Source organism: Miniopterus natalensis, chromosome 11, assembly GCF_054644295.1.
Source record: "Miniopterus natalensis isolate mMinNat1 chromosome 11, mMinNat1.hap1, whole genome shotgun sequence".
NCBI classification, from domain to species: Eukaryota; Metazoa; Chordata; class Mammalia; order Chiroptera; family Miniopteridae; genus Miniopterus; species Miniopterus natalensis.
The window spans coordinates 24,829,417-24,853,842 of NC_142091.1; the positions used below are offsets into that span (position 1 = coordinate 24,829,417).

A 24,426-nucleotide genomic window follows, 5' to 3' on the forward strand; every position below is an offset into this window, starting at 1 on the left:
ACATTTTACTTTTAGATATGTTATAAACTCTGTAAAAATCAGTATTTTTGTTTAAACAGTCAATTATCTTTCTAAATACTTATTTTATAAATCTGTATTATAACACTTACTTGTAAAGTTAATTGATTGAGACCATTTTTGGCATTTTGAGAATCACAAACATTTGAAACTATCTTTTTTATATGACTAATGGTTTTTTAAATCGCCTTAACCATTTTTAAGTGTTAAGTATATTTACATTATTGTGCAACAGCTCTCTAGAACTTTTTCAGCTTGCAAAACAGAAACTTCATACCCACTGAAGACCAACTCCCTATTTCCTCTTATCCCCAGTCCCTGGCAACAGCTCATTCATTCTACTCTGTTTCTATGAGTTTGATACTTTGGATCTCATATGAGTAAAGTCATAGAGTATTTATCTTATTGTGACTGGCTTACTTCCTTTAGCACAATGTCCTCAAGAATCATCCCTTTTCTAGCACGTGACAGGATTTTCTTGTTTTTTAAGGCTTAATATTCCATTTTATGTATATACTATGTTTTCTTTATTCATTCACTTGTTGATGGACATTTGGGTTGCTTCCTCCTCTTGGCCATTCTGAATAATGCTGTAATGAATGTGTGTGAGCAAATCTCTCTCTATATTTTGGATATTAACCCCTTATCAGATATATGATTTGCAATTATTTTCTCCCATTCTGTATGTTCCCCTTCTACTTGAATCTCCTCCAGATTTCTATTATTTATCTTCTGTATATTGAATTTTCTTCCCTAGTAAAAACATATAAAACTCTTCCCATTGCCATGCTAAATATCCCAAGCCTATACTATTCTACTTCTTTTCCTTTATGGCCTATTTTCCTTTTCCTTATTTTTTTAAATGTATTTTTTATTGATTTCAGAGAGGAAAGGAGAGGGAGAGAGAGAGAAACATCAATGATGAGAGTCATTGATTGGCCGCCTCCTGCATACCCTCTGCTGGGGATCGGGCCCACAACCTGGGCACGTGCCCTGACCGGGAATCGAACCTCGATCTCCTGGATCATGGGTCGATGCTCAACCGCTGAGCCACGCTGACTGGGCCCTTTGTGGCCTATTTTCTTAGCAAGATCATTTACATTTTGGCTGCTCACACCCAATTCACTTTTAAATTTCCCACCGTCTATTTCCACTCTCACCATGTTATTGAATTTAGTCTTTTGAAGGTCACCAAGTATCTATTAATTTCCAAATCAAGCTATGCTTTCTCATATCTCTTGGCCTCTTTAATAACATTTGACAGTGATTTTCTTGAAAGCATCTCCTTGGTTTCCAAACCTGTGCATTTTCTTGACGTTCCATCTACCTCCATGGTTGGTAATGTCCCCCTTGCTGTCATTCTTTTCAGAATTCCAAACTCATCAGTGTAGACATTCCTTCAAATTCCCTCTTTGCTCTTTTTTCTTCTTTTGCTAATTCATTCAATTCCAACACTTTTATTATCACTTTAAGTTGCTATGCTGTTTAAATATCTCCAGATTCAATCTTTATCCTGACTCTAATCCTACATTTTTACCTGCTGTGAGAAGTCTAGAGATCATCTAGTTCCATAAATTTCCAACTGCTCCACAGCACCCAAGACATTTTCTGGAGACAAAGCAGGTTCGTCTTTAGCTCAAGCAGCTCCTCTTTTTTCTGCATGGTTTGTTCATTTAATATGTATTCATTGATGATTCCTTAATGTCTTATAGACATTTAAAAGATAATAGATGTTATGAATAAATTGATGCTAGTAAATTTGACAATTTAGATGAGGTGGACAACTCACTTTAAAAACACAACTATTAAAAAATGGACATAAGCCTCTTTGTTTGACATCTTGTCAAGGGAGCAGGGTGGCCCTGTGCTCCGAGTCTTGCCATGCAACTCAAGGATGACAAAAGGAAGAAAGATGCTGGAAAGTCAACCAAGAAAGACAAAGACCCAGTGAACAAATCTAGGGGCAAGGCCAAAAAGAAGAAGTGGTCCAAAGGTAAAGTTCAGGACAAGCTCAATAACCTAGTCTTGTTTGACAAAGCAACATATGACAAACTCTGTAAGGAAGTTCCCAACTACAAGCTTATAACCCCAGCTGTTCCCTCTGAGAGACTGAAGATCTGCAACTCCTTGGCCAGGGCAGCCCTTCAGGAGCTCCTGAGCAAAGAACTTATTAAACTAGTTTCAAAGCACAGAGCTCAAGTAATTTACACCAGCAACACCAAAGGTGGGGATGCTCTAGCGTTGGAGAGGATGCATAAACAAAAGGTCCCACCAGCTATAATTTTGAAAAACTTTATTAAATTAAAAAAATGGACACATGAAGAAATGTAATTTTATAGAAGTAGTTATAGAAATGTAATTATTAAAGATAAAGAAGTATAGAAATATAACTATTAAACAAAATTAAAATCTATCCCACAAAGGAAACCTAAAGCCTCACTACTGAATTCTTCCAAACATTTAAAAATAATATAACACCAATGTTATCCAAACTATTCCAGGAGTTAGAAAAAATGTTAACATTTCTCAAGCCATCTTTATGTTAAAATCTGAAAGAACACTACAAAAAAAGGGAAAAGTATAGGTTCCTCATGAAGACTGCTTCAAATATTAAAATATTAGCAAATATAACCTAGCATGTTAAAAAAAGGATAATACATTATAATAAAGTTGTGATTGTTCTAGAAATGCAGTTTAACATTTGAAAATCAAGCAGTGTAATTTACTGCATTAAATTTTTTTTAAAAGGAAGAAATTAAACTTTTTATTATCAGTCAACATGGTTGTGCACATAGGAAATTCAAATGAATGTATAGACAAACTAATAGAGTACATTTATTAAGGTCACTGGACACACAGTCAACAAAGAAATAATAAAATTTACAAATCAATAGAAAATATAATAGCATCAAAACCCACCAAATACATAAGAATAAATCTAAGAAAAAAAAGAACTGCACCTGAATAAGCTAAAACATTATCAAGAAAAATTAATGAATACCTAAACAAACGGAGGAATATATTTTTTTCAAGAATTGTAACACATTATTATAACGATGTTAACTGACCTCAAATTGATCTGTAACTCCAATCTAAATCTTAGCAGGGTTGTTTTAAAGACAGAAATTGACAAGGGATTTCTAAAACTGAAAAGTAAACGCAAAGGGCGAAGAATGGCAAAAACAATCTTGAAGAATAAAAACAAAGTGGAAATATTTACACTACCAGATACCAAGACTGTCAAGCTACAGTTTAAAAACTGTGACATTGAAGAAAGATAGGTCAATGGAACAAAATAGAGAATCTAGAAACAGACCAAACCGTATATGATCGCCAGGTATCTGACAAAGGTGTCACTGCAATGTAGTGTGTGTGTGTGTGTGTGTGGGGGGGGGGGTGGTGGTGGTGGTGGTGGTGGTTTTGGATATGTTGGATATTAATATGGGAAAAAGTAAACCTTGACTCCTACCACACATCAAACACAAATATCAACTCAAAATGAATTATCGCAGGAAAGGTAAAATGCTAAAGTTATAAGATGATAATGAAAAAATATGTTCATGACCTAAGGCAAACATTTCTTAAATAGGAAACAAAAAGCACTAACCATAATGAAAATAGATAAATTAGAAGTCATTAAAATTAGGATGTTCTTTTCATTAAGAGAGTGAAAAGGCAAGCGACAGGCTGGGAGAACATTTTTGCAATCCATATATCTAACAGATGGCTAGTATCTAGACTATATAAAAAACTCCTACAAATCAATAAGGGCACACAACCCAGTAAGAACGTAAAGACGAGCAAGTACTTCACGAAAGAGGAGATCCAGATGGCCAATCAGCATCTAAAAAATTTGCTCTACATCATCAGTCATCAGGAAATTGAAAATTAAATGTCCAATGAAATATTACTACATGCTTATTAGAATGGCCATTACACACACACACGAGGTGGCAGTGAGAAGGGTTTGCAGGATATGGAGTAACTGGAACTCTCATTCATTGTTGCTAAGAGTATGAATTGGTACAACCACTTTGGAGAACTGTTTCGACAATTTTTACTAAAATAGAATATAAGTATTTCTTATGGACTAACAGCCCTAACACTAGGTACACACACTAGGTTACACAAAAGGGCACACCAAAACCATATTCTAGAATGTTTATGCCCGCACTATTCATAAAAGACCCAAACTAAAAACAATGCAAAGGCCCTTCAAAAATCAACAAAATATACTTATAAAGTATTGTATGTTCATATCACAGTATACTCTACAGCAATAAAAAAAACCACCTCTGCTACATGCAAAAATATGGATGAATCTCACATATATAATGTTGAGTGAAAGAAACAAACACATAAGTAAACATAATAAATTATTCCATTTATTAGGCAAAATGAAATGATGGTGATAGAAATTAGAATAGTTGTTACCTTTGAAGGAGCACTGAGAGGAAGCACAAAGCAGACTTTGGGGTGCTGGTTGTGTTCTGTATCTAGATCTGGGTTTAGTTATACGGGTGTGTTCACTTTGTAGAATTTATTAGGATTTCTTGACTTTACTGTTTTCTATACCTCTACAAAATGATACAAAAATTGAGCATATTTTAGTTTAAAAAAATTAGTCTGAAATTTTTACTTGTAAAAAAGTGTTGACTTTGATCAAATAAAAAGGAATTCTGTAATTATTGTTTTTCTCTTTTTGTATCCAGTATCAAAAAGCTTGGAGATAATTTAATTGTCAGTTGCAGTAACTATGTTAATTTAGGTGGTTTATTTCCTTCTTTCTCCTAAATGGCTTTTGATTTTCTATTTCCAATTATTGTATGTGTTTTCAATTATACACCACCTAAAATCTTTTTGGGGAAAAATTACTGATAAAAGAATAAAATTTACTGTTTTATACGGAAAATATAGTTACCATTTTCTTTCCTTTTTTATTCAAAAAAACTAAAATTGAATAAAAACATCAGAATGGCTTATCCTATTTTCATTTTAATTAAATGTAAAACACCAATATGCCCAATAGATGGAGGCAAAACCCAAGACTAAATTTTTCTAGTGAAAAGTTATAAATTGAATTGTTACTATATTACTTTGTATTAGTTAGCAGCACATTAGTAAAAACTAGTGGATTCATTTTTACATTTTGTGTTTAATTCTATAGATTTTGAACACATCTCCAGAAGTGATTTCAGTTTTTTCTTCTGCTTAGTAACAAGGCAAATGAATAACAATAGATGTTTAAAGCTATTGTTTTTCCTCCAGAAAAGTAGATGCTATAATCACATAGGTATCACAGATTCTAACATTCCTGTTCTAAATTATTTTAAAAGCCAACAAAATCCTTCTTATAATAATTAAGCCATCTTTTCAAACTTGTTGAGTGTTGTCAAATGGACTATTTTGGGGCAATTATTTTGTTTCCTACTCTACCATTTAATGGAGAAACTTCTCCTTCCAATTACAAAGGGCTTTTTGCTTGGGACTTTAAAATTCCAGTGAATTGGTGAAATCTATATATTTTTTGGATAATTCATAGGACTCTGTAGCCTCGAGAAAGATATACCTGTAAAATTTGGTGAAGAGATCCTCCTATGTCCCTACTTGCTGTGGAAAATAACAAAAGAATGAAATTAGTCATCGCTGGGTACCTACTTTTTTTTTTTTTTTAAATATATTTTTATTGATTTCAGAGAGAGGAAAGGAGAGGGAGAGAGATAGAAACATCAATGATGAGAGAGTTGTGACTGATGGGCTGCCTCCTGCATGCCCTGGACTGGGGATCGAGCCTGCAACCCGAGCATGTGCCCTGACCGGGAATCCAACCGCCATCTCCTGGGTCCTAGGTTGATGCTCAAGTGCTGAGCCACGTCTGGCCAGGCTGTGTACCTACTTTTAAAAATCAATTTTACTGAAGAATAAGGTACAAAAACTTAATTCCATTTAGTGTAAAAATTTAATTCCATTTAATTTAATGACTTGGGCAGCTGTGTACATCTGCACAACTACCACTACAATGAAGATATAGAACATCTCCACCACTTCAAAAAAATTCTTCCTGCCCTTTTCCAGTCCCACTTCTGTCCCTGTCACCAGGCAACCACTGCTCTGCTGTCTATAAATGAATTAATTCCCCCCAAGTAGATATTCAGTTGTTCTAGCACTATTTATTTTTTATTGAAATCCTTAGAAGCTTTGACAAACATTAATTGATCATTTATATCTGGATCTATCTCTAGACTGTGTTCTATTGATCTATATATGTCTATTTACCATTACCACACTGTCTTAGAACTGTTTCACATTTAGTTTTGAGATCAGGTTGTATAAATCCCCCAACTTTTTCTTTTTAATATGTTTTTATTGATTTCAGAGAGAGGAATGGAGAGGGAGAGAGAGATAGAAGCATCAATGATGAGAGAGAAACATCAATAAGCTGCCTCCTGCATGCTCCCTTCTGGGATTGAGCCTGCAACCAGGTCATGAGCCCTGAGTAGGACTTGAACAGTAACTTCCAGGCTCATGGGTCGATGCTCAACCACTGAGCCACACCAGCTGGGCTATTTTTCTTTCTAAAAATTGTTTTGGAGCTTCTAATTTAATGAAACTTTTGTTTATTTATGTTTTATGCCATAAAGTGCAATTTCATCCCAATAATGGTAATTTTAATATCTTAAACACTACTATAAACTACATAAAAATGATACTAAAGAAAACAGAATTTTTGTTATGATTATTTGATAGACTAACTGGTGATACATGGATATTAACATTTAAGGCCACCACAGATGAAAAGCTATGATATTTAAATGTGAGCTTTCTGGAAACTTAGTTAATGACAATGGGCGATTTACTTAACCTCCATAAGCCCAATTTCCTCATTTCTACCATGTCATAGGTACCTTATCCACATTATAGCTCATTTATTCCTTATAAAACTGTAATATGATAGATATTATCTCCATTTTACATATGAGAAAACAGTTTATTTGCTCAACGTCACACACAAGTGGCAATCAGTATTTGAAGACAGATTTGTCTGGCTCAGAGTTTAATGTTCCTCCTCGCTATTCTGCTCTGCCTCCAAGGAATGTTTCAGGTGTCTGGACCTGCCCAGTTCAATAGAGGAGCCACTAGTCGAATGGGGCTACTCTGAACTGAGATGTGCCATAAAACACACGCTGTATCTTGAAGACTTACACTACCAAAAAAGGAAATATATCTCAATAATTTTAAAATATGTATCTCATGTTGAAATACTTTGGATTTATTAGATCAAATAATACGTATTATTAAAATTAATTTCACCTGTTTTTTGTTTAATGTAGCTACTAGAAAAAACTAAAAATTACATATGTGGCTCGCATTATGTTTCTTTGTGATAGCTCTGATTTAGATGATTTCTACTTAGGTTCCCAGAAGTAAAATTTTATGGTCTCAAAGGAAAATTTTCAGGAATTTAAATAATCAATATTTACTCAGTCCTTCTTAACTTACTGTCTTCTAAACTTAATAAACAAAGATCTTAAATTCCCTTGAGAGAAAGCACTTGCTATTGCACAGGTTGAATGGTCATCTGATCATCCTACAGAGAGGCTAGAGCACACGGCATAATCAGTGACTGTGATCATATCTTGTACCTCCCAGTTCCATCAATTCCTAGAGCCATTTTGGGCAGGGTGAAGGTGGTGTATGTGTTGGTCAGGAATCAAGAATTGATACAGAGGTTTCATTTTGATATGGAACAGAAGTCTCAGAGCAAGTGCTACTTCTCTGGGCCTCTTCTGATCATGACATTCTAGCATAGTGGTGGATATGGTAATAGATGCCAGTGAATAGAAATAAATGGATGCTTTCACATCCATAAAATAAAGACTCTAAATCCTGTCACTGTGGTAGGTTGTGAGCCAGAAAGCTCTCCAGAGAATTGTATTTAAGATTAACCCCCCGCCCCCCACAAAGCCAATTAATTTCACTGTGGGCCTATGAATTATTATGTGTCCCTTAAAGAATGACAAAAAGTCACCTATTTAGGCATATATGTTAATCACAATTAAGGCCTTAGTTATGAAAATCACAGATTTTTTTTTTTTTTAAAGTCTTTGGATAAACTGTACAAGATAAGAGAAAATTTTGTTTGCAAATTGAGCTATTTAGCCTTCTTAAAATAAACTAGAAAGTACAGGTAAGTAATATAGTCAAAAGTATGATTAGTGAATGCCTTCTGTAGACAGAGTACAGTAACTGCTAAGAAAAGTATAAAGGAAGCAAGCTATATAAACTCTGCCCTCAGGGATGGAAGGGATTTCCAAGCACTAGTTGAGTGTTGAGGCCTGAAAACCAGGGAGTAGTTACATCTCAACTCAACTCCTGATCAGAAAAAAGGCGGTTCTTTGGCCCTATATCTAAGTGGAAAGCTTGTATCATGGATGCAACTCATTCCCAATTAAGAAAGAGCCATGTGCCCTTTGCCTTCCAGATAACTAGGCAGCCTCATTTAGCAGTTTACTGGGATAGAAGGGGTCCTGTTGTACTGTCAGTCTGTTAGCTGTACCTGTCATATGGTATCACTAAATTGGGCCAGATAAAACAGAAAGCAACCCTCACTTTCTGCCAAAACCCTTGTATCATAGATATTGGTACTCTGAAACCCAGGCATCTCCTTGCCAGATATCACAAAATAAGTGAAGTTCGCCCAACTCTTGAGATCCTATACTTTTCAGAGATCATCCAATTTTGTTCTAATCTAAAAACTGCCACACATATTTGATTAAATAACATTATTACTTAGTCTAGGGTGATCAGGTCACAAAGGGCTGGCTCAAAATAGACAGACCCTGGCAGATGTTTAACTGAAATAGAGGGCCACTAGTTTAGTGCCCTCTGTCTAGTGTTAGTTCTGGTGTGGAGAAGAGAAAAGCCTTTGGGAATAGGCCCAGAAGGGCTAGGTAGTCAACGGGAAACCACTGCTAGAGAGACTGAGAGAGTAGATACTAAATAAATGTGTGCTGGATGAATAAATATGCTGTGGATTCAAGGAAGCTATATACAGTTAAAAAAAGAACTCATGCCTTTTTTGTTTGAAACTTTTATTTTTTTGAATATATTTATGCTTTTGTCACTATCCACATTGTGGCTTTTTTAAAAAGCCTGAGCCACTGTGTGGTTCTAGCCCCGATATAATAATCATCCCCTCACTCTTAGAATTCCTTTTCATTTGTCACTTGGCCTTTGAATGGTTTGTATAAAATGAGGACCCTGGAAAATCAGTACTTCCTGTGAACTTGACAGGCTACATGAGCTGTGCCCATATCAGCAGGATTAGGCAGGTAAAACCAGTGGGGTAGCAGACATATTATCTCGCAGACCAAGCTGTAGTTGTGGGCATGTCCTAAAGTCATGCTGACTCACAGTAGAATAAGGAGTATGTAGGTGGATCAGGGTGAGGTAGGACTGTGTGACTTGTGGTACAGGAGGCAGTATATAACTTCCAGGGGTTAAACACCCAGCTAACTACTTTCCTGAAAATGGTCAAGGTTCTCAAGACAAAGATCTAGGTTCTTGATTTTATTAACTTAGGAAGATTCAAGTCACTATAATATGCTAGTTCTTATGCTTTAAAGTGAAAGCAAATGGCTATAGTAACAAAGACATGACAGCTGAACTGCACCAGTACATTTAAGACTTTTAAATTGAATTCTGAGTTACCTTACCTTATAAAAATACATGTCAATATACTAAGTACTCAACAAAAATTCAGGATAGGGATATTTAAAAATACAGTTTTCTTGGATCAGCACCAAAAATATCACTAGTTTTCTGTACAACCTGTGACAAAATTTTAAGTATAAGTAAAATTTTTTCGATAAAAATCACACATTCTACAGAAATCATTATAGATATAACCAAACAACTTTCAAATACATTTTGACATCAAGGTCAGGCAATTCACTTGGAAGGATATAATGAGTACCACTGAATTTTTGTAGTAAGACTTTTGATGTCAACTTTGTATTATGGGGATTTCTGACATCTCACAGAAAGGAGGCACTGGTACTAAATGATTAGAACCATTAAGGCTGAGGTGAAGAATTTGTGCAGCCTTCCACAATTTCAAAGAGGTAGTGATAGATACTTGTCCTCCTGGCAATATCAAATGCAGTTTCTTCCAAGTTGTTTTTCAGACCTGGTTTGATGTAGCGGTTCATCAGGAGGAGTTCTAGGGTATCTTTGCTATCTCTGTTTCCAGCTGCAAGGTGTAAGGGGGTCAAGAGGCCTTTTGTTTGGGCATTGATATCTGCATCATGCTGAAGTAAGAAAGAAGCTACTCTAGTATTGTTCCACTTACAAGCACTGTGCAGGGGTGTCCAGCCGTCCACAGTCACTGCATGAACATCTGCTCCTTGCGCAATGAGCTCGCGGACAACCTCCAAGTGTCCACTGTAGGCTGCTCGATGAAGAGGGGTGTACTCATCCTCGTCTCTAGTGTTCACATCAGTGGCCTTTTCAGAAAGGAGTCTCCGCACTGTAGTCAGCTGAAAAGAAAAAAGAGAACTTCGAAAAACCTAACTCAAAACTAAACAGTAAATTGAGGAAATTAAACTTGAGTGATGTTAGATTTAATTAAGTTAAATAAAAACTTGTTAGCAGATGACTTTAAATTAAAATAAGATTTCATTTTTGGAGGAGAGAGGGCAATTGATTTAAGAATGAACAAGTTTGTGTTAACCATAAACTGCTGATTCTAAGAATGTGATTCTCTGAATATCAAACTATATATTTACTCCTGGTCTAATTAAGGCTCCTTGCACCAAAGCTTTAGTCCTAGATAAATAATACAGGCTATAATTGTATTTAAAGTTTTATATGTCATCTGTAAAGAAAACAAAATAACAGACTGATTTTTCTGTAGGAGTAGCACACCAACGTACATAATGTATAAAACTTTAAAAAAATAAACTTATCAAAATGTAATGGTAACAAAGACATCTAGAGATTAAAGAGCTCAATTCCTTCTAAAACAACTTTAGACATATTTTTAGGAAGTGACTTTCAGTTTGGTCAATGGCCTTGTGGTGGGCCATTGGGTTAGACAGTTAAAAAAAATGCAAGACATTTTAGTTATTAGTTTACTAAAAGACACCAGGGAACTTAGTAAAATGAGGCAGAAATGGCTACATGGGAATAGGCTTTTGACGTTAAGTAGAATCATCCTATTTGGATGATCCTGGGCAAATTAATACTCCTGAATCTCAATTTCTTAATCTAAAAAGGTAATAATATTACCTATCTTTAGAGACATACAAGGATTTAATCAAATAATATAATAATGCATATGGTATATATATGTGGTATCCAATAAATGTTAGTTCCCATCCTTCCTTTCCTAAATAATAGTTTCTAGGATGATCTTAATGCCTTAATAGAAATAATTAAAAAACACAGATGATTGCTTGTGATCTTTATAGTGAATTATCCTTAAAGCCCCCCAATACCTAATTTGACTCTGTAGCTTGCCATGTGCTTTCATGTACACTGCCTCATTTGATCCCCAAACCCTGTTATAAAAGAGTTAGGTATTAAAGTGGTCAGTTTTTTTTCTTCAAAATTTTTAAAGAGGAAAGGAGAGGGAGAGAGAGAGAGTACACTGATGTGAGTGCGGAACACAGACAGGCAGCCTCCTGCATGCCCCACACTGGGGATCAAGACTGAAACCTGGGCATGTGTCTTGAGCAGGAATCGAACTGGCAACCCAATGGTGCACGGGAGGACACCCAACCAACTGGGCCATACTGGCAGGGCACGGCCATTTTTACTGATAAGAAAATAGAGGTTCAAAATCAGTAGGATTTGCCCAGTTACAAACCAAACAGTTTCAAGGACAGGTCTTCTGGCTCCAAATTTAATACTTTTCCTATTATATTATGGTTTCTTCCTTAATTGTTTTTTGTTTTTTTACCCGATTTTTTTCAGCAGCCCAAAGAAGCAATTTGCTTGGATCTTTTTCCATTTTTTTTTCTTGCAATTGATACCACTCTTCAGTCTTTTCATCTTGTTCCTCATCTTCATCAGAATTCCCTACCCAGAGGCTTTGGGTACCAGTGGGGATAAGGTGTCCATGTGTTTCCAACAACTCGAGTTGGTTAAAGTGTTCAGAAAAGTCCAAGGAATTCTCTGGGTCTGGTTGTCCATCATCGTTTACTTTCTCTTTTTCCATTTTTACTACTATTCTAGACACACAGCACTTCAAATACCAGAGTATAATCTTTTTAGAGGCGAATTATGTCTGCTTTATTTTATTCATCAAGATCTGAAAACACAAACAAAATATTATTAGCAAAACATTAATCGAGGCTTTATCAAAACAGCATAGATAAGTCTTACAAACACATACAAATAAACCCTATCTAAACTCTTTGGTGTTTATTGATACGCTTTATATTCACTATATGTTAGAGCTGATAGATTTCAGTTATTTGTATCTTTAATAACCTAATACTTCTTTTTTGTTGTTTTCTTCTACTAAGTGGTTATAATTGTCCAGGCATATCTCCTTTCATTGCACTTTACTTTATTATGCTTCACAGATGTTTTTCTTTCTTTCTTTTTTTTTAAAACAAATTGAAGGCCAGACACTCCACCAGCAAAAATATTACCATTCACTTCATTGTGGTGGTCTGAAACCCAAACTACAATATCTCCGAGGTATGCCTGTATTTATTTTGAACCTACTGGTTTAGAAACTATTGTATGATGCTAAGAATTATAAATGAATGAAGCTTTTAAATTATAACTAATAAAGACAGGCACATTTTTTTAAGTCCTCACCTGAGGATATGCATATTGATTTTAGAGGGGGGAGGAGAGAGAGAGAGAGAGACGTTACTGTGAGAGAGAACATCGATTGGCTGTCTTCCCTATGAGCCCCAACGGAGTATCTGAGACACACTGGCTGGGGCAAAACAGACACATTTTTATAAACTAGACACATAGATACTATAGAACAGAAACAAACACTTCTAAACAAAAAACTACTTAAAAGAATCAGGGATTCTTAGAGATAGAATAGCCCCCAAAGGAGAGGTGTCCCAATCTCTCATCAGTGCAGATATGTTTATCATGACATCTGTAATAGTTTTCCTGTTTCTACTTTAATAATTTCTGGCTTGGGAAAATTCACTGCTTAAGAAATAGTCCTATTCATGATAGATAACTATAGTTCTTAATTAGCTTCTTGTTTTGAAACTGAATTTTGGCTGTCATTCACTCCTTCATTTAACAAATATGAATAGAATGCCTGGTATGCGCCTGTCTCTGGGAACAGGGATTCAATAATGAACAAGATTCACATCTTAACCTCAAGGAGCTTACTATCAAGTTGGAGTGACTGGCAAAGCAGCAGGATAAGTGCTACGATAGGACCATATCCAGATACAGTGAGTATTCTGGAGTGCCATAATTAACCCAGTCCTAAGGGATTAGAGAAGAAAGTGATGCTTATTTTGCTAGGCTGCCATATTAATTTATAAACCAGTATCAGCTTAAAGAGTTACACAGCATATTAAACTTGAACCAATCAAAGAAAATGAGAATAGATTTTTAAAAATACCACTTCTACTTATCAGAGTGATCACTATGTAAGGTATATAAATGTCAAATCACTATGTTGTGCACCTGAAACTAATATAAACACTATTGTATGTCAGTAGTAATAGAAAAATACATTTTAAAAAATACCATTTTTCAGCCTCTCAACTATATTTGTTTGAATTCTTCTCTTTCAAGGCCCTTCTCAGATGTTTCTTTCATTAAGTCTTTCTTAATCTTCTAAATTAGATCTCTCTCAAATTCTTTTTGTTTTGTGCTATATATTCTTATTTCACTACTAATTTTGTTGTTTTGGCCTCTTAAAAAATAATAAATTTAAGTATAAGGACTATTTTTAACTTATATTTATGTTCCACTTACATATAGCAGTCATTAAGAAATATTGTAGAATTAAATATAGTTAAAGCCCTGTCACTTGATTTTGACTGGAATGAATTCTGAGAAGTTAGAGAGTTAGTCATGCCTCTAAGATACTTATTTCTTTCTACTTAATTTTACAAGTTTAATAATATGCTCTCCTAATGCAGTATTAGATTTTATTACTAGTGCCAAGAGCATTAAACTTGAGTTTAAATCTATCACTCACGACTAGTACCTTCTCTGGGTCCGTTACTTCATTGTAACGTAAGGATTTTACTAAAGAATTTCCAAGGCCTGCCAGCTAGTCAGCCTATTCAGACACTATCAGAATTGTTTTTTTAAAAAACTTTTCACTTTTTTCTTTATTCTCAAACTATTCCCTGAACTTTGCAACACAAAAATGACCATACACCAATTCATGAAACAATAAGTACCAGTAAATAACATAAAATTCATTTGTTAATAGTATCCACTTATAGCACAGATCTCATGGGCCACCTCTCGTTTTTACAAAGGCTCTCTTTTTATAAATTTTGAATTTCCTGCTCCAGAGACAATAAGTTACACAAAGCATTTTCTTGGGGCATTTAATTTTAAAAAGTTAAACCCAGGTACATCTCCCTGGTTCAGGATTTTAAAAATCAATCAGGATTCTTACTTAATGATACTGCACTGGGAAGAAATAGGGTGTTTCTTAACCTAAAGGGAACATTCACAAACAACTCAGTGACAGACGGGGCACAAACCCCAATTTACAGGTGAAGGAGCTGAGGTTCGAATAGATTAAAACAATCTGCCCTGGATTAAGGAACTTCAACAGAACTGAAAGCCCAGATTTTCTAAATCAAAAGTTTCACATTCTTTTTTGACTGCACTAGATTCTATTGCTGTCAGCACAAAGCAATACAGATGTGCTAAATCGGAGGTCAAGGGCTACGAGGAAGCAGGGAAAGGCTTGTGAAACTGACCATCTGAATGCTCCATCTTTCCCGGCCCTCCCGCACCAGTGGTCACTTCTCAGGCCCCGAGTCGCTCCTGCGGCCTGCGGAACCCTCAAGAGTAGAGTACCGGCTCCAGCCCCACCGAGAACCTGCGACGCGGCCGGGGTCGGCAGGTGACCCGCTCCTACGGGCCCAGGAGTTCTCCGGTGGCACAAAGCGACCACAAAGGGTTGGCACGGAGCAAGGAAGAGGTACCCACCTCGGAGACGGGATTTCGCCGCCGCAAACCTCGCTTCCGGGGTTCGTCCCGTGGGCTGCTTGGGATTGGCTCCTATACGGGGGCGGGACCTCGCTGCTGCTTTCCCAGCTCCCTCCCGGCACTCGACAGCCAATGAGAGCCGAAGAGGACTTGACGCGCCTACGTCATCAATGAGGTATAGGGCGCGCACGCAAGAGAGGGCTGGCTTTCTCTCGCGCCTTATTCAGGTTCTCAGAGGCTAGCTGAGGCCGGACTGTTGCTTTTCTGCTGGAGAACCTCACGCCTTCTTCCCGGGTAAGAGACAGCCTCGGTCCCCAGGGTGTGGCTTTGGAAGTCTTAAGTGTGGGGTAATTTAGGAGTCGTACCCGCCTCCTCTATGTGCAGGGTCCCGGGCGGAAGCCCAGAGTGGACTGACCCTCTGAGTAGGGCCGAGTGGGCTGGGGAGGAGTCGTGGCTGGGGCGGGGGTCGGGGGGTGTCCGCGTTATGCTTCTCAGTGTCCGGTGGTGGGGGCGTGTTGAGGCCTGAATCCCCAGGCGCTGGGAATGTGGACGTGGGGGAGGTTGGCGGTGGCAGCTGCTCGTCTCCCAAAACGCTGGCCTTTTGTTCCGCCGGCGGCTGAAGGTGTTTCTCCGCAGACCACGTGTTTCTGTTTATTTCCACTGGTTTCCAAACTAGTCCGTTCTTCTAAAAATTCGGTGTCTGAGCAGTAAGTACGGGGTCGCCTCCATGCTCCAGAGTAGCCTGTGCAAGCACCTTGAACATTTCTGCACGTTCAGAGTTGTTCGTGTGCTAAACCAGGACCACTTTTTGCTCATTATTTTAACGGTTTCCCCTAGGGCGTGGAAAAGGGACATAGGAGATAAGCTTAATCATGATGGTGAAACCAGAATGGCACTAGAGATGTGCTATTTTCTATTCCTAGCAGCTCTTTAAAAGCACAGTAGGTGCTTGGATGAAAATGAGACTTTCACTATTGCCAGTCTGCTTTTTTAAAATGCGTGTTTTATAATAATATGATTTTGTTTTTAGAATTTGGAATCGAGTGAGTTTTCTGACTTTTGAGCGCAGGACCAGGGATTACTTGGAGAGAAAACTGGTCCTAGAGGAACTGGACTGACCAGAGAAATGAGTCCTGCAGATGCCCTGTAAGCACCTGTCTTCTGGAATCTTTTTTGTTGCTTTGGGTTTCTAAAGACCATCAACTATAATTACCCCAAAAGAAAACATATTTAATAAATTAGCAGTAATTAGCTTGACTGAACAGAAGTCATCAAAAAGAATATTTGGATTTAAAAAAATTCATACTATGTGCTTATTAACTGAAAGATGGTATGCTATGCAGTTGTAGATTGGGTCTTGCAGTATGATCATGTCGCTATATGTAAGTTTATGTTCGTACGTTTGTCAAAATATTGGAGCTATAAATCTTGAGATTTCATGATAGTTTTACTGGTCAAGGCAAGTTTGTTGAAGCAGATTTTTAGAGGAGTAAATTGCTCTAGTATTGAATAAATTGGAAATGATTTTGAGTAAAATGAAAATAAGTTAAAGGACAGGAAAAAGTTATGTGGAAAGAGCTTTAGGTTTGGAGTCTTTCACCCTGGTTTTAACTCCTTGGTTAATACTGTGTGACCTTAAGCAAGTTAGCAATTTTCTGAACTTTGCCTCAGTTTCTTCATTTGTATAATTGGAATAAAAATGCCTTTCTCAGATTAATTTTGGTGTTTAAATGAGAGAATCATATGAAAATACTTATTAAGTTACTGTGGAAGCATAAGATAGTAATATGAGCTGAAAGTATTCAAACCAACCTGTGTGTACATAGCAGTTAGAACTGTGTGCATATCATTTTTAAAGTTTCTGAAGGGAAATCTTTTCTGGAAGAGTCTCTTGCATGTAAAGATTTGAATTATATACATATATATGTGTATATATATTCATTATGGTTTAGTGAAAAATAGCCTGAATTTTAAAACTGGGTTTTAATCCTGTTTGTAACATTTAGTTGTGCAATAAATCAATTAATTTCTCTGTGTTTAGCCTTCTTATTTTTGAGAGATAGCAATAGATAACTCTACATGTGCCAGTTGAGATCCTAGTACAAAAGTATTTTAAAGAATGTTAAAAGGTACAGTAAGAGAGTATTAATAACTATTACATTGCTGCTTCACATGAAAGTAACTTTGACTACTACCAGATTTGAATGGAATTGTAAATCTGTTTTGTTTCTTGGCCAAATCTGTTAACAAGACGCTAACTTTGTATAGAGAGTAGAGGCAAACAAGCAACTTTAGGGGCCTGAATGTAAGTTACTAATTTATTAGCATAGAATCTACTTACAAAGTAAGAGGAAGGGCTTTTAAAATTAGCCAGCTAACTCTAATTTTTTCTGGAGGAGTGCAAAGTGGATAAATAGCAAGTTTAGATATGGTGTCAAATCCTCTTGGGTTTTTGCTATGGAACAGAATAGGAAAACAATAAAGCTTTCAGGTGCAGGGTACAAATGAGTGTATAAAACTGGTGGTGACAAGGTTATAAATTTTTGAAGCAGTCACAGATCTTCTAACAATTCACTACATTTATTCTGAGTTGAATTAGTGGTGGGCAGACTATGTGACAGGAAAACACTTTCAAATACTTGAAATTTTCAGACTTAGTTTAAGACTAGAAAAGTGATTTTACTCCATAGCTGCTGTTACTTGGTTTATAAATTTAGGTGTCAACTTACTTGAACATTCTTTTAATGAATTATATTGAAACATTTCTTCCTTTTTAATACAGTGATGATGAAAATACATTTAAAATCTTAGTTGCAACTGACATTCATCTGGGATTTATGGAGAAAGATGCAGTCAGAGGAAACGATACATTTGCCACACTTGATGAAATTTTAAGACTTGCCCAGGAAAATGAAGTAAGTTTGGTTAATGTTTTTTAGTGTTTTCTTACTCAGCAGGCTCTTTTTTCTTCTTAAAATTAGAGGTTTGTTTTATATGCTTATCTGCTTACATTGCCTGTTTAAATATCAATATACTAAAAACCCAAAGTAGGTTTTGTGTGTTTTGTGCCCTTAATTCAAGTAGGAACTACTTTTGAAAATAATCTGTAAAGATTTACAAATATTGATGGGGTACTTTCTGAGTGTAGAAGTGTCATAGTTTCTATTTTCAAAGAACATATACCAGCCAAATGCAAAATAAGACAAATTTCCAAAATGCTCAGATGCAGGGTCACATGTGATAAGAGTCTTTTCTGGATTTTAGAGGAGGAAGAGATGGTATTTAGATGAGGATATCAAGATGAGTTCAGTGAAGGAGGTGGCATTTAGCTTAGGCTTTTGATGGGTGAAGAGCATGAAGAAAGTACATTTCACAGGAAGCAGGAGGAAGGGCACAGAGGTGAGGCAATATGAGGTATGTCAAGGGAACAGCAGGTCTGGTCAGCTCACTGGTAGACCACGTGCTTGTTAGAAATCACCTTGAAGGACCAGAAACGTGATTTGAACTGCATTAAGGAGCACTTCAAACGCCAGATGGAGGAGTTTGTACCTAGTTCAGTACAAAGTCTTCTGGCAACTTGGAGCATGAATTGGAAACCAGTTTGAGGCCTTTTAAAAGTGGTAGCATGGGATAGAAAAGAGGAAGTGAATGCAAGAGATATTCCAAAGATAGGATTTGCATTCTTTGATTGATTAGTTGTAGGAGGTGGAGATGAGGGAAAAGGGGATGACAGTGACTGTGAAGTGTTAAGTTTGGGTGATTGGTGGTACCAATAATAGAAATAGGTTTTAAATAAGGAAGAGGTACTGCTTTATTGTGGGAAGGTGATGAATTCTGATTTAGGCCATTTGAGTTGGGAGATTCCAATAGGACATTCAAAGAAACATTCCAGCAAGCAGTTGAAATGTCAGTCTAGGGCCCAAGAGAATCCTGTTTCCTTTATTTCCCAATGCTTAGGTCTTAAAATATTTCTTTCCTTAAGGAGATAAGCTTTTTTTTCTACTTTGCCCTTTCCTTCTCTTCTATTTTGTTTTCCTTCCCTGCATTCCTTAAGTTTAACTGCCCCCTCCCCTCACAGCCCCATGCTGGTACTTTCAGATGCATATTATATTTACTTTTTGCCTTAATTCTTCTTGACTCTGAAGTCTTCTATTTGGTAGGGCCTATGCTATCTAACCAGCCTTATTTCTACTCCTTGGAGTTTTGTGGGGTTTTTTAACCTTTAATTTTGAAACGTTATCAGTTTTACAGAAATGTTGCTAGAATAGTACAAAGAATTCCTTACCCTTCACCCAGATTTTCCTACATTTTACCACATTTACTTTATTCTCTCTTTGCTTACACACACACACGCACACACAATTTTCTGAACCATTTTAGAGTAAATTGCATGTATAACAATAGTTTACTTACCAAAACCAGAAAATTAATATTGATTCAATACCATTATGTAACTTTAAGATGTTACCAGTTGTCTCACTAATGCCTGTTACAGCAATAGGGCGACAGGTAGATGTTTAGTTGTCATATTTCTTTAGTCTCTTGTAGTGTGTGTCTTTCATGACTGACATTGTTGAAGAGTGCAGGCTAGTTATTTTGTAGAATAGTCCTCAGTTGGATATGTCTGGTATGTCCTCATGATTAGATCCACTTTTGGCAGGAATACCACAGCTTCTCAGTGTTCCCTGGAGTCACAAACTAGTTTCTAGATATATTTTTAAAAAGTTTTTCCTTCTGGTAAGGTACAGACAGTAAAACTTACCATCTTAACCATTTTTTAAGTGTACACTTCAGTATTGTTAAACACATTCACATTGTTATATAACCAGTCTCTAGATTGCTTTTCAACTTGCAGAAGTGAAACTATACCATTTAAACAACTCCCCTTTTCCTTTCTTCCCTAAAATTGTCTTTTATTTGTTGTTTTGTTTCTTCTATGCCTTTGATTACCATCATTTTCCTCCTTTACTCAAATCATGTTCATTTTTGAAGACCTGGCTTAAATCCTACATTTTTATGAAAGCTTCTCTGACTCTGCTGTAGGGATGGAAAACTTATCCCTTCTTATCTAGGTTCTTTGGCTGGTCTGATAATTACATTGACAGATTAACAGGAGGAAAACAAATTTCATATATAAAAGCGTGAGAATCCCTGATAGCCGGGTAATTGAGGCTTACATACCATCATGAGCAAAAGAAGGGGTTAAGGGTGCCGAGCTCCAAAGGGGAAGAAGGCAGTTCACAGGAAGATGGGAAGAGCAAATGCTGGGTAATGCAGATAAATTTCTGCTATAAAAAGTTATCTCTGGTAACAGCTCTCTTCCTGATACAGGCTGTCTATCTAAATTCTTTTAGGCAGTTAAGGAAAAGGTAGAAATGCTTGTCCTGAGTCAGCTGCGTCTTAATTACCTTCAGCTCAAAACAATCCCCATTTCAGTGTGGCACATTTTGGGGTGGTGTATTCCCCCCCCACACTATAGCTCATAATCATCTGTGCTGCTGGGTTCTTTCGTGTAAATAAGAACTGCAAATTTCTTCAGGTAGATTGGACACTTCTTGAAAGCGTCAGTGTTGGACTTTCATTTGGTGTGATTTCCCCTTCTCTCTGGTTGTTCCTAGAATGCTCTTCCTCAGAATCTCATTTATCCTTCATAGTGCCACCGTGTGGGCAAATCCCTCCCAGACTCGCAGTTCTCAGAGGAACTTCCTTTCCTCGGTTAGAATTCATTGTAATGTCACCTCCTGCTTTGTTTACATATCCGTTCTAGTGCATGTCAGTCTGACTTATCTCTAATGCATAACAGTTTGTCTCTTCCATTAAATTTTGAACATTTTTAGAATAGGGATTGTATTTTATTTATCATTGTATCCTTTGCATAGTACATGGTATTGCACATTGTCAGTATTTAATGAGGGCAGGGACATTATTGATTTTGTAAATTGCTATTTCCTCAGCTGCCAGTGCCTGTAGGAGCTCTCTAAATAATTGTTGAATAAATGGAATGAATAATTTCAATTGAATTGGATATCTCTTTCAGAGGTTCTATTAAAGTGTGAGCTTTATCCTTGATTTGAATAATGAAAAAATGTAATCACTTAGGGTTCATCAGTAAGAGAGTTGGTGTTATCATTTGAAGATAGCTTTTTTGAAGGTGGCCTAGGAACCTAAATAGGAATCAGATTAATCACCAGATTGGGAGTTCCTTTGAATAAGTAAAATATAAAATTTTAAATTTCCATACACAATAGCATTTTATATGATATATTTTTTCTACCCCTTTCATCTATAGAGAAATTTTATCTATAAAACATACTAATTTTAACACTTTTCTGCTGATTAGGTGGATTTTATTTTATTAGGTGGTGATCTTTTTCATGAAAATAAGCCCTCAAGAAAAACATTACATAGCTGCCTCGAGTTATTAAGAAAATATTGCATGGGTGATCGTCCTGTACAGTTTGAAATTATCAGTGATCAATCAGTCAACTTTGGTTTTAGTAAGTAAGTATATTTACGTGCTTATGTGAAGTTTTCTTCTGTAGAGTATTTTCTATATAAGACACAAACACATTAACAATGAATATTTCATCTTTATTATAACTTATTTTCATAGTAAATGTAGTTTTTTGAATTTCTTGTACATCATTAATTTATAATTCCTTAATTGTGGGACTGAGTATCTTCTTGAATTTTTATTGTACATTTTGGTATCCTCTTCTGTTTATATCCTGTGCTCATTTTAAAAATTGGGATTTTTGCCTATTGCTACTGACTTTGTAGAAGTTATCTATATATTCTAGATACTTCGCTTTTGTCAGGCGTGGTGTATTTTTTCCCTAGTCAGTGGATTATCTTTTGGCTTTGTTTATGGTGCCTTTTGTTGACTGAAATATTTAATTTTGATGTAGTCAAATACGTGTTTTTTTTAAGGTTTTTGCTTTTGGGACTTATTTATGATATCTACCAAGAACCCCATGCCATAAAGATACTCATGTTTTTTCTTAAACATTGTGTAAAAATACCATATTGCATTAGTTGAATGTTCTGTTATTCTTCAGCATATGCTGGTTTTTCATCTTTCCTCTCTCTTATGACCTGATGCTTTTGAAGTGTACTGGTCATATATTTTATAGAGTGCCCCTCACTTTGGCTTTTTCTCATGATTAAACTAGGATTATGCTTTTTGGGGAAGAATATTCCTCACAGAGGTGAAGTGCCCTTCTCATAGCATATCAGGAGTACATGCTATCAACATGGCTTATCATTGGTGTGGTTAACCTTGATCACCTGGTAAAGGTGGTGTCCAAGTCTGTCCACTGATTTTAATATCTATTAGTAGCTCATTGCTGCTAGCAGTTACAACTGTGGTGTTCTCATGGTGATTTTTTATTTTCCACATTCTTTCTACATTTATTGATTGGCATTCTTTATTAAGGAAGATTTGTCCCTTGTTTCCTATTTATATTTATTTATTTATTTATTTATTTATTCATTCAGTTGTCTATGTCATTAGGAACTAATTCAAGTGTTTATTGGTATGAATTTATTTTTCGCCCTTTGGGTTATAATTTAATACTTTTGTAATCAATTATATCAGCTTTAGCCACTTGAGTATTCTTTCAGATTGCCTCCTATGACCATTTGACATACTGAATTCCAGAAGTAGCCTCCATATATGTAGGAATTAGTATTTGATAAAGGTGGCATCTCATACCTCCATGAAAAATATGGATTATTCAATAAAAGTACTAGAAGAAACTATTATACAATTTTTGAAAATCTAGATGTAGAAAAGGCTTTTCTAAGTATGACACAAACCTAGGAGCCTTAAAAGAAAGGATTGGTACTTTTGTCTTGTAAAAGTAAATTTCTGCTTGGCAAAAACTGCCCAAAGCAATCAAAAGTGAGAGTTCAACTAGGAAGAATATTTGCAACTAATTCCAAATTAAGGTCTAATTTCTCCAGTAGATAAATAGTTCTTTCAAGTCAATAAAAAAATCCATGAGTTAATAAAAAAATATAGGTAAAGAATATGCACATAGTTCACAGAAAAGGAAATAAAGTGGCATTTAAACGTATTAAAAGGATATGAAAGATATAAAATGAAGCTCATTCATAAGAAAAATAAAAAATGAAGTATACTGCAATGTTTTTCTCCTATTAGATTGGCATAAATCAGTGATTCGTAATCCTGGTGCACCTTGTAGTTACTTAGGAGTCTTAAAAAATACTTATTTATACCCAGTCTTCAGTCCAGTTAATCTCATTTAGTGTGTCATGGGCATTGGTATTTCTTAAAAGATTTCCCAGATAACTCTGATGTGCAGCTAGTATTTAGAACCACTGGTATTGATAATAAAGTATTATGTTGGTGGAGTAAGGGTGAACTGTCTTTCCCCTGAATTGCCATTGTATTATGTGTATTTCTGTCCTCTATGGAGGGAAATTGGCAGTATCTATCATTTATAAATGCACATGTGTTCTTTGACCCAGTAATTCCCTTCTAGACATTTTCCTGTCCTCTTACAAGGGCAGCTTTGTACAAGATCACTGACTCGAGCACTATTTGTAAATGTCCATTGGTAGGTAACTACTTAAACACATTATAATAGTTAATACCATGGAGTACTGTCCAGCCAGAAAAGCACAAGGAAGCTCCTTAAGTATGATACAAAATGATTTCTAAAGTATGTTAAATGATGAAAGCAGGGTGCAGTAATCTATATCATGCTCTCATTTATGTAAGAAGGAAAAAGGTATCTTTATTTGCTTATACAGGTATAAGATAATTTTGCAAAGATACACTAGGAATTGTTAATGTCATTTGCTTCTAAGAAGAGGAGCTAGATAACTGGGGACAAGAGTGGGAGACTTTTAATTTGCACAAATAGTAAGTGTTAGAGCTGGAATTTTTAGTCTAGGTCTTTTGGTTTTAAAAGTGGATGTGTTTTTTGCCCTTCCCATTCTACAAATAAAAACCGTGGCTTTTAAAATTTTGAAAACCTATTAACGTCCCATTAATTAGATATACCACTGTTTTATACAATTCACTTGCATCATTTATGGTAGGGTTTTCTTTAATAAAGTGTTGTACTTTGACGTATTTTCAGACTTGACTTGAAATGAATTGTTGCCTACGATTTTATTTTTTTTAAAGCTCCAAATTTGTGGTCATTTGCCAACTTAGATCATCCAGTTTGCCTATAACTGCATTGTTTTTTGGGGGAGGATAATGGG

The 24,426-nt window shown here is 36.0% G+C and overlaps 2 protein-coding genes and 1 pseudogene across 4 annotated transcripts in view; 2 read left to right on the forward strand and 1 right to left on the reverse strand.

Annotated features, from left to right (window-relative positions):
• The first annotated feature begins 1,899 nt into the window (after window positions 1–1,899).
• Window positions 1,900–2,276, forward strand: LOC107532359 (small ribosomal subunit protein eS25 pseudogene; annotated as a pseudogene).
• A 477-nt stretch (window positions 2,277–2,753) lies between these two features.
• On the reverse strand, window positions 2,754–14,977 carry ANKRD49 (ankyrin repeat domain 49). Of its 2 annotated transcripts, XM_087821603.1 has the most exons (4): window positions 14,958–14,977; window positions 11,981–12,331; window positions 10,370–10,556; window positions 2,754–10,270 (listed from the first exon to the last, which is right to left on the reverse strand). In XM_087821603.1, the coding sequence occupies exons 2-4, from the start codon at window positions 12,236–12,238 to the stop codon at window positions 10,095–10,097; spliced, it is 621 nt and encodes a 206-aa protein (XP_087677729.1). In that variant the 5' UTR covers window positions 12,239–12,331; window positions 14,958–14,977; the 3' UTR covers window positions 2,754–10,094. The 2 variants fall into 2 exon arrangements, with proteins under 2 accessions (XP_087677729.1, XP_016062267.1); XM_016206781.2 differs by having other exon boundaries at window positions 2,754–10,556; window positions 14,958–14,976.
• A 409-nt stretch (window positions 14,978–15,386) lies between these two features.
• Window positions 15,387–24,426, forward strand: part of MRE11 (MRE11 double strand break repair nuclease) — a 52,996-nt gene continuing 43,956 nt past the window's right edge. Inside the window, exons 1-4 of one of the 2 annotated variants that reach the window (XM_016206783.2) lie at window positions 15,387–15,483; window positions 16,220–16,335; window positions 17,972–18,104; window positions 21,530–21,690. In XM_016206783.2, coding sequence (XP_016062269.1) covers window positions 16,316–16,335; window positions 17,972–18,104; window positions 21,530–21,690 — 314 coding nt within the window. In that variant the 5' untranslated portion in view covers window positions 15,387–15,483; window positions 16,220–16,315. Of the gene's footprint in view, window positions 15,484–16,219; window positions 16,336–17,971; window positions 18,105–21,529; window positions 21,691–24,426 lie in introns of those variants that run through there. The other variant, XM_016206785.2, reaches the window with a different exon arrangement.

Excerpts from the sequence above, each read along its gene's own strand:
- ANKRD49 (XM_016206781.2), bottom strand. The coding sequence starts at position 12,238 with ATGGAAAAAGAGAAAGTAAACGATGATGGACAACCAGACCCAGAGAAT. Across the intron at positions 10,557-11,980 it reads GGGCTGCTGAAAAAAATCGG|CTGACTACAGTGCGGAGACT; the intron begins GTAAAAAAACAA and ends TTTTCTTTTCAG.